General features: G+C 35.2%; 1 protein-coding gene and 1 pseudogene across 1 annotated transcript; one reads left to right on the top strand and one right to left on the bottom strand.

The window, feature by feature from the left end:
• The first annotated feature begins 873 nt into the window (after positions 1-873).
• LOC143616113 (uncharacterized) lies at positions 874-1,506 on the top strand. Its single transcript, XM_077089048.1, has 4 exons — positions 874-1,022; positions 1,113-1,184; positions 1,258-1,329; positions 1,425-1,506. Exons 1-4 carry the CDS (start codon positions 874-876, stop codon positions 1,504-1,506), a joined length of 375 nt encoding a protein of 124 aa, XP_076945163.1.
• Positions 1,507-4,858: 3,352 nt separating this feature from the next.
• Positions 4,859-6,389, bottom strand: LOC143616114 (plant-specific TFIIB-related protein PTF2 pseudogene; annotated as a pseudogene).
• Positions 6,390-10,004: the final 3,615 nt, after the last annotated feature.

Raw genomic sequence — 10,004 nt, 5'->3', positions numbered from 1 at the left:
AGAAAAACAGCCATCATAGATTAACATTAAGATTAAACTGAATTCATACAAAGCAATGACTACCTTTTAACTCCTGCACTCTCTGCTTTCACACACTGTTGAACAAGGACAGTTGCAGCACCAGATGCGAAGTATAATAACAACAAAAAGTGACTAAGTACTATGTGAGAGAGAATGCATCAGCTGACATCCCTATGATGGTGATATATAACATTTTAACTGTCGTGATAGTGACATCTTCAGTTGTATAAGATAATGAGAAATAACTGAAGATATACACTAAACCACTGATGTACTCATGTACAAGTTACATGACTGAAAAAGGAAAACAACTGATAAGTGATAAGTAACAACTGACAAGCAAACTACTGATCAGTTGTTTACTAGAAAAGCTGTTCTATCAGATCTTCAACAGCTCTTTTGACCTCAACACTTCAGTTATTTCATCATAAGGGGGCATATGATCACTTTGTAGCACTTCAGTTCTTTATTTAGGAGCACCGAAACATCAGTTGTGGGATTTGGCAATCATTAGTTTTTGTTGTACTTACAAAAAATATGAATATGCGAGTCAGCTAGAGTATTTTAATTCATTATACGCATATAGTCTCCCTTGTTGTCTGATAAGAACTTTTTTTTATAACCATGAAAACTGAAAGAGAACATTAAGATAGATCCTAGATTTCAAGGGTTGGGGTCTCCACAAGGACTCAAGCTTGGTTTTAAAAGGCGTGATTCCAAGCTTGATTAGGCTTGCGAGCTTAATATAAGTATAATATTAATTATTTGAATTTATAATTGCATAATAAATGTTGTTTTATATATAAATTTGATAAAGAACCGACATAGGCTAATAAAAATGCACCAAATAATATGATCAATTTATGTGATATACAAAATCCTGTTGTTTTGTTTTGTTTTGTTTTGCTAACTATTGTATATCTATACAGAGGTCTTGACAACCAGGGTTTAGGAGGATACTTACCGGAAGACATATCAAAGCTGAGTCATCTACAACATGTGTAAGTTCAAGCGGGTCCCATCTGTTTTTCAAATGTGACAAAATATCTATATAGTTTCATGAGACACAATGTTGTTTTGTGCATTTGAAGGAACCTGAGTCAAAATAGCATCAAGGGGCATATACCTTCTTCACTTGGAAAAATTGCTGGTCTAGAAGTACTGTGAGTACTATAAACTTATAGGATACAATTTTGCTTTTACCTAAATTTGCAAATGTTTTAACTTGCATTGTAGAGACCTTTCATACAACTTCTTTAATGGATCCATTCCTGAAAGCCTTGGAGGTTTGACATCGGTCCGGATATTGTAAGTTTCTTGTATTTTTCTTTTGTTTTTAGAAGCAAAACTCGAAAATATAAATTACATGAAATATGATATTATCAATGACTTAATATTTGCAGGAATCTTAATGGCAACTCCCTTTCTGGAAGAGTTCCAGCTGCATTAGGAGGAAGGCTCCTGCACAGAGCAAGCTTCAAGTAGGTTTTTGACCCATTTGACCGTTTAAACGCGTTTCTCTTTTAAGTTTTAGCTGTTAATAGTGGGGATTTGCAGTTTTACAGATAACGATGGTCTTGCTTAGCGGACTTTTTACTGGGTATGGTTATTTTTATCTTCTTTCGTTATGGTAATGCAACGTCAGAGGTCGAAACGAAGCTTTTTCTAGGGGGTGTAAATGTCATATTACAATATGAAAGTCTATTTTGATAGCAACCAAAAAAGGATAATATACAATCTTGTTCATTCCCTACTTGCTTCAACTATAATTCTCCAGGGTTGCTAAAAGCCAACCTCACCAAGCATTCAGCACAATCAAAATAAACCATAACTTATGCCTGCATTTCAAACACGTGTGAGCACCTGCACGTGTGTGTGTATACTTTACGCTCGTTAGCAAGTTTCAAACTTCAATAACCAAACATATGGTGACAATCAAGACAGCAAAATAGGCCCGTTCTCGGCAGCAGTCCTAGCATTCTCATGACCATTATTGTGCCTCGTTAATTGCACGTCACGAGAGTAATGAGTTCTTGCTTTTGCGTAAGGAGCACCTCTTGCTGTTTATCATATACATGGACTACCAACCTGCGGGCCCCACCTTTCCCGCCGTGCAAAGATCGGAATTGCCTTAGGAGCATGCATAGGATTTCTTTTAATTGCCACATGCTTAACATGTTGGTGGAAAAGGCGTCAAAACATCCTCCGAACTCAGCAAATTGCAGGTAAATTTGCAACATTTCTTGTTTTATTTTTGTAATAATACAATAAAAAAATTATGTTGTTTCCCACATGGCCACACGCATAATTAAGATTGTTGATATTAAGTTTATTGACTGTATCCTTTGTATATGATAAACAGCAAGAGGTGCTCCTTACGCAAAAGCAAGAACTCATTACTCTCGTGACGTGCAATTAACGAGGCACAATAATGGTCATGAGAATGCTAGGACTGCTGCCGAGAACGGGCCTATTTTGCTGTCTTGATTGTCACCATATGTTTGGTTATTGAAGTTTGAAACTTGCTAACGAGCGTAAAGTATACACACACACGTGCAGGTGCTCACACGTGTTTGAAATGCAGGCATAAGTTATGGTTTATTTTGATTGTGCTGAATGCTTGGTGAGGTTGGCTTTTAGCAACCCTGGAGAATTATAGTTGAAGCAAGTAGGGAATGAACAAGATTGTATATTATCCTTTTTTGGTTGCTATCAAAATAGACTTTCATATTGTAATATGACATTTACACCCCCTAGAAAAAGCTTCGTTTCGACCTCTGACGTTGCATTACCATAACGAAAGAAGATAAAAATAACCATACCCAGTAAAAAGTCCGCTAATAGCCAGGCTATTGGTAGGGGTGTAAACGAGCTGAGATGCTCGCGAGCTACTTGAGATCGGCTCGTTAAAAAGCTTGATTGAGCCGAGTTTAATCGAGAGCCCAAGCCCGAGCTCGTGTCTAAAAGTAAGCTTGTTTAATAAACGAGCCCGAGCCTGTGTTTCACTTATCGAGCTCGAGCCTGCTCGCGAGCCTAAACAAACTTGTCATTTATATAATTTTTTAAAATATATATTTAATAATTATTAATTAATATATATAATGTTATGAAAAAATAAATAAAAATAACTAAATAATATATATTATTTTATACATAAAGTTTTAATAGAAAAAAATATATAAAAATAATTTGATAAATAGTAAACGAGCTGAGCCCGAGCCGAGCTCGAGCTTGAAAATCTATTCACGAGCCAAGCTCGAATTTTGAAAATAGAGCTTGAAATGAGCCGAGCTTGAGCTTGAGCTCTGTGCAAGTTAAACGAGCCGAGCTCTAGCTCGGCTCGGCTCGGCTCGTTTGCACCCCTAGCTATTAGCAAGGTCTGACAAGAGTGGGATGTAAGCAAACTATACTTTTATCCGAAAGAATAGAGAGGTTGCTTTCAAAAAGACTGTCAGCTCCGAAACCATAGATAAAAGTACTATTAAAAATTATATAGCCTTTTCTGGGATTTGAAGCGATTTTAAAGATATTTGGCTCGTGTCTTTAGCTTTAGCTTATAGTACAATATAGACTTGCATAACTATCGGATGACTTTCTTAACTGCGCCTTGTATCTTTATTTTCCCGCATCCTCTTCATCGAGTAGTAACCACTAGAAGACAAAGTCTTTATTTACCTGTCAAAATGGGAACTGATAAAAATAACCTCTTAAGTCTTAAGTGTATAAATTCTTTTCACTTACACACCATGTTATATGTAATTCCAACTCCAACTTCAACAAATGATTGTGTCGGGTTGGGTCGAATGGGTGAGTTTTGAGTTATGGAAACAAGGTCACTTAATTAAATAAATTAGAAATAAATTAAATGAGTTGTATTCAATTTATGATAGCTAATTAGAATAGTAGATAAACATGTAGGTTTTATTTATTATCTAATAATTAGGAGTTAGAATCCATCTCTAACGGGCCATTGTCTATATGACTAATCAAAGTTGTAATATGATTAGATGAGTTTACAATCAATTTTAAAATTATGTTTCTCTCGTTATAAGATTGAGAGTTGTTCAATCCAAGTTCATAATTTACGTTTTGGTGAGTCATATCAGTTCGTTCTTGATACAAGTTCCTCACGCCTCCTATGTGGGACGATCCATTCTTTCAATTCGTTTTCCTTCCAATTTTTCGTGCAATTTTGAGCATCGGTGTCTTATCCATCTTAGCTTCATTTTGGACATGGTTTGGTTTGTTGTCAAGATTTCATAAAGTACAACGAATACTTAAAAAAACAATTATTTATCTAACACAGATATAAATATAACTGTGCCTAAAATTAGAGAAAAATCACATTTTCACTAGTTTTTCTAACAGGTCGCTCATCCACAAACCGACTCAAATGATCCTTCCGAGTCAAAGACCAGGTGATCACTAATGGTCCATCTCCATTGAAGAGATTGGAAACTTCAGAAGGACCATACTGCTTTGACAAGATTATTGATATTTGATATACTTGAGTTTTGAGTATCTTGGAGCTAGTTATTTAGAAAGTTAATGGTCCAAAGGCTTTTAGAAAGGGGGGGGGGGGGGGGGGGGGGGAGGGGAAGGGGGAGAATTTATATCATGAAAATTTCTATTTAGATAAGTAGATAACCATATCATAGTGTATACATACATGAGGCACAAGAATGTCATTCGGTTAACTGAACCTTACAAAACAATATCATGAAAATTTTGACTTGATGTTGCAGCCCTGCAATTGGTGTATTGGTCATTGTGAGTTACTGTAAATGTCCAAAAATCAAATACTAACAAGCTGCCCATTAAGTTCCAGTGCCCGGCTGCCAATTGGTTCAGTGCAACCGCAAATGCAACAAAACGACATAGTTTCAAGATCAGCAGGGCCTCTTCTTTAGTAGAACTCATTGCAACTGGTTTAATTTCACTGCAATCAATTCGACTAAACCAAAAGTTCTCAAATACCTTGGAAGACATGAAGATCCAACAATGTATTGTAGTACCCTTTCTCTATTTCCTCTTCTTTTACATCATGAAGTAACAAAGTTTCAATAACAAAATCCTCCCAGTCGAGATCAATTTTCTTTCTCTTTCTTGAACTCTTTATCAACAATCGGTCGTCACCTTCATTAGCAGCCGTTAATGGCGCTGTTAATGGCCGCCTTATCTTCCCAATTCTTATTTTAGCAGCTTTAACTTTTTCCTTTCTCTTCTTTGTTTTCACACACCCTTTAAGAAAAGACGGAGGCATAGCATTCAATCCAGCATCTTTTTCCAAAATCTTATCAAGAAAAAGCTTCTTGCTTAATTCCGAGTTTCCACTCCAATATTCGGTTGTATCCACCAAAAAATCGTACTTTTCACCACTTCCAACCATAACATCATCTACCCGTTTCATCGATGACCTCACGTTACAATATTCTTCCAAATACTTTGAATAAATCGTCGATAAGCACTCGGGCGAAACCATAAGCCTCTCCAAATCATCAACTTCCCAATCGGCCACTTGAACTAAAAAACTTTCATCTTCTCGGTTTAAACAATTTGCCACCAAACAACCCAAATCATCACCATTATTCTCTAAAGTTTTACAATCTTTTCTAGACTCGCACATCGACTTCATCTCCATATACTGAATAACAATCGGCGCGTTCTTCATAATATTCTTAACATTAACATCATCCCCCCACGGCAAATTCGCCCTCGCAACATCCACCAAACTTTTCAAAACCTCTTTATGCCTCGCTTTACACGTCGCAACCGCCACATTCAACTGACCGGCCAAATCCTCCATACTAATCTCAACCTCATTAAGCTCACAAACAAATACCATCACCGCCACCACTACCGGCACCGGCCGCCTCCCCGTCGTCACATACCACTTAATCATACACTGCAACAAAAACACCCTTGCTTCACCATCCTCCGACTTTGCTCTTTCCCAATACCACCCTCCTTACTCGTAACCCACTCCTTAAACAACCGATCAAACAACCCGACAATATCAAAATCCGGCAACTTCAACTCAAGATGCTCCACAACCCGCGACACCATCCGACCCAACTCGTAAACATCACACCCCACATTATCACACACACTTGTTAACGGCAACAACTTATTCGCCTGCCTCATAACCACATAACCACAAGTAGTCGTACCCGGCGCCGGACGAGCCGTATCGGACGTACGTGCCGGTGGGTCCATCGGCGTTAAACGTTTGTTGTTCGAAATTGGTGAAATCTTGAACGACGCCGCATGATTGGCACTCTAGGTTTCCGGTGACGGAATCGGGGATTAGGTTTGTGGATTTGCAGCTTTTGCAATGACTCATGGGTTCGAAACTGATATGGGTTTTAATTTGTTTGGTTAATTTTCCGGTTAAATTAAGTCGCCGGAATAATATTCACAAACCCTAGGGTATGTTGGGTATGTGTATAAATGTAACTAATACCTGATTAAGCCAACGGGCAGTGATAGCGTGGAAAACTTGAAAGCCACCGGAGCCGGAGAACGTGAAACACTGATTGGAGGCGGTTGTTGAATCACCGGACGGTGAGTTCGACAAGACAACTCCTTGTGTTTGAGGTTTTAAAGTGAGTTTGATAAATGAGTTGGCCAATTTAGTATATATATATTTTTTAGTAAAATTGTTTTGTCTAATTAGATACCAATCGTTTTTTTGCCATCACCACTTTGGTGGGATGGTAAAGGCTTTGGCCTTTGGGTGAGAGGTCCAGGGTTCGATTCCTGGCATTGGCGGTATAATGTAAATAGTAGGAGGAAAACTTGAATGTTCAAAAAAAAAAAAAAAAAAAAAAAAAAAGGATACCAATCGTTTTTGAATTTATTATAAATGGTTAATTAAGTTTTTTAAAACTTGTTATTTTAGTATTTTTCTAGTTCTATTTATTTTGTCTATTAAATCATAAGTAAATTGGTAATTTTGTTTAATAGTGCAACTTTAGTATATTTTTTTTGAATTTATTGCAACTAGATAATTGAATTAGTTTTGGATCAGAAGCAAACAAAAAAAGACATTACATATTACAAAGGTCATCTCTAATCGTATATTACAAAGAAAATTGTTCGTCTTCAAGTTCAATGAATTACGATATAGTGTTTTGCCTATGTGTTCGTCAACCATCGTTCGAACATCTTGGACATCATTTAACCCTGGTCAATGTTTTATTGTCGTGGTAGAAAAGCATGTTAAAATACTAATTTTGTTCACTTCTAACCTAATTTTTCGATGTTGGTTCACCAATTTATGACATAATTGATGTTATACTGAAAGGTGCGAAGCTGTGGGATTGTCATTTGGCTTGATCCTTCAATGTGGAAGGCTACTTTTATCAAACTCGGACTTTTGAACAAAATTAACGCACATGAAGAAAATGCAAGAACAATGGCTAATATGAGCTCAAATATTGAAGCCACTGAAAGAAAATTGACAATCAAGAACAAAATGCTAAAAATTATGTTACACATTTCATAGTTGTTTTTCAAATTATGTTACACATTTCATAGTTGTTTTAGTCAGATTTAATCTTAACCACACAATCCAATCCATTTAATAAAATGTGTGGCTAAGAATTGAGTTCTTAAGTTCTTAAAACTCAACATGGTTCTCAAAATATCCTTCCCCTATATATATATATATATATATATATATATATATGATGCATGATATTAAAATTACCGCTTTTTCACCGCTATCCCACTGCAATAACCTATATCTCAAATAGCGGCCCTTGACCGCTAACCGATTTTTTACCGCATTAACTGCATAGAAAAAAGGTACTAAAGTTGTGTAATTGAACAAACCACGGGTATGAAATGACACTTAGCTCAAAAGAGAGAATAAAAAAAATAAAAAAAATTACCAATTTACCTTTGACTTAACGGACAAAATTAACGGCGTTAGAAAAAAGTACTAAAATAAAAAGTTTTATAAAAGTGAAGTAGTCATTGCACTAAATTCAAAAATGATACTAAAGTTGTGTAATTGGACAAACCACAGGTACTAAAAAGACATTAACTGTTGCCAAGCGAATCGGACGGTATTCACTAATACGAGAACCCTCTCCAAGGGGATATGTCAAACGAATGCACATAAACAAGTATATTTGATTAATCACACACAATTACACGTTTGCTATTTTTGATATATATATATATATATATATATATATATATATATATATATATATATATATATATATATAGGGTAAGGATTCTAAGAGAACTATCGGCAAATTGAGAACTTTGAGAACCATTTTGGACCACTGAAAAAACCTCTAAAAAATATTTAAATAATTATAAAAAAAACGAAAATTTTAAAAAATTAAAAAAACAAAATTCTTATATTTCATTCCAGTTTCATTAAAAAAAACCGAAATCTTTTTTTTCTTCTTAATTCGTATTATACCTATACACATATGTATACTTTCATTTAATTTTTAGTTACGTAATGTACACATATGTACATTATCATTTACCTTAAATTATACATATGTGTATAGGAAAAACATGTGCGTACATATTATACATATATGTAGAATAAAAAAATGATTTTTTTTATTTTTAATTCGTATTATACCTATACACATATGTATACTTTCATTTAATCTCTAGTTACGTAATGTACACATATGTATATTATCATTTACCTTAAATTATACATATGTGTATAGGAAAAAAACATGTGTGTACATATTATACATATACGTATAATTTAGCTAAACCGAGATTTTTTTTTACTTTTTTTTAGAAACCGGGATGATAAATAAGAACTTTGGTTTATTTAGTTTTTTTATTTTTGTGTTTTTTTTGTTTTATGATTTTTTTATTTTTGGGTTTTTTTGTGGTCCAAAATGGTTCTCACAGTTCTCAATTCCCAAAATGTTCTAACATGATCCTGATCCTATATATATATAGTATGATATACGTATATGTCCCCAAAACGATTTAGAAAACTGAGTAAAATAGAGGAATGATTAAACTCAGCTTAGATTAAAGGCAAGTGAATATAACTAAGAGAAACGAACTAAAAATTAAGCGAGTTGTCCACTACGTGTCGAACGAGATTAATGATCATAACCTGAAACTTCGAGATATGATAACATAAGTAAAAACAAACTTTTTTCCGCTGGAATCAATCCAAACGGACGTTTGGAATTCAAGTTATAATTTAAGATCTAAGCGATCTGGTACTGACCAGGATCCGAACAGCGATTCGGAAGTTGGGTTTTGGTCAGTAGTCTTAAAATTCCGTTACAAAAATAAAAGTTTTCCGGATCCGAACGTTGAATCCGACCAGAAGCATGAGAAAACGTAAAGTCAAACTTGTTGACTGTTTTGCCCTTTAACTGGTTTTAAGCGAATTGACCAGTCAACACCCTTCAACCACCGAAATTTATTGAAGGTTATTGACTAGGGAATATGTATGAACGATTCCTACGTTTACAACTTACCCGGAAAGTGAAAAAATCGATGAGAAACGGAAATCAAATGTCCTAAAACAAGCAAAGTCAATGATCAAGTTTTGTATCTTCAACGAACATGCAAAAACCGAAGAGTATGATGATGGTCAGAGGAGGTGACGGCTGGGAATGGTAAAGTAGGGTTTAGGGAAGTTTTGTGGCAGAGATTATAAGGGTTGTTTATATAGAAAACTCTAAAACGAACCATATTTAGTATATCAACTCGTTTAGGAAACCGAATCAAATTTTATTGACCAAATCACTGAAATAAACCAAATGATTTCTTGTTTCTTAATTCTCTCAATTATGCTTAAATTAAACGATTTTATATCAAAACGAACTAAGGAAACGAAATCAAGTTAAACGATCTGTGCAGGTGGTTCCCCACACTGTGCGGCCGCCATTGAAAGTCCCAACGCGCGGCGCTCCGGGGTTAGGAAGGAGAGATTTTAGTATTTGGCAATAATGGTCCCTAAACTATGAAAAATT

This window comes from Bidens hawaiensis, unplaced genomic scaffold (assembly GCF_021521415.1).
Source record: "Bidens hawaiensis isolate Kalapana, Puna unplaced genomic scaffold, B.hawaiensis_p1.1 tig00045809_1, whole genome shotgun sequence".
In the NCBI taxonomy this organism is placed as follows: Eukaryota; Viridiplantae; Streptophyta; class Magnoliopsida; order Asterales; family Asteraceae; genus Bidens; species Bidens hawaiensis.
The sequence above is the reverse complement of the archived record's forward strand: the minus strand, read 5'-3'. Positions and strand labels throughout refer to the sequence as shown.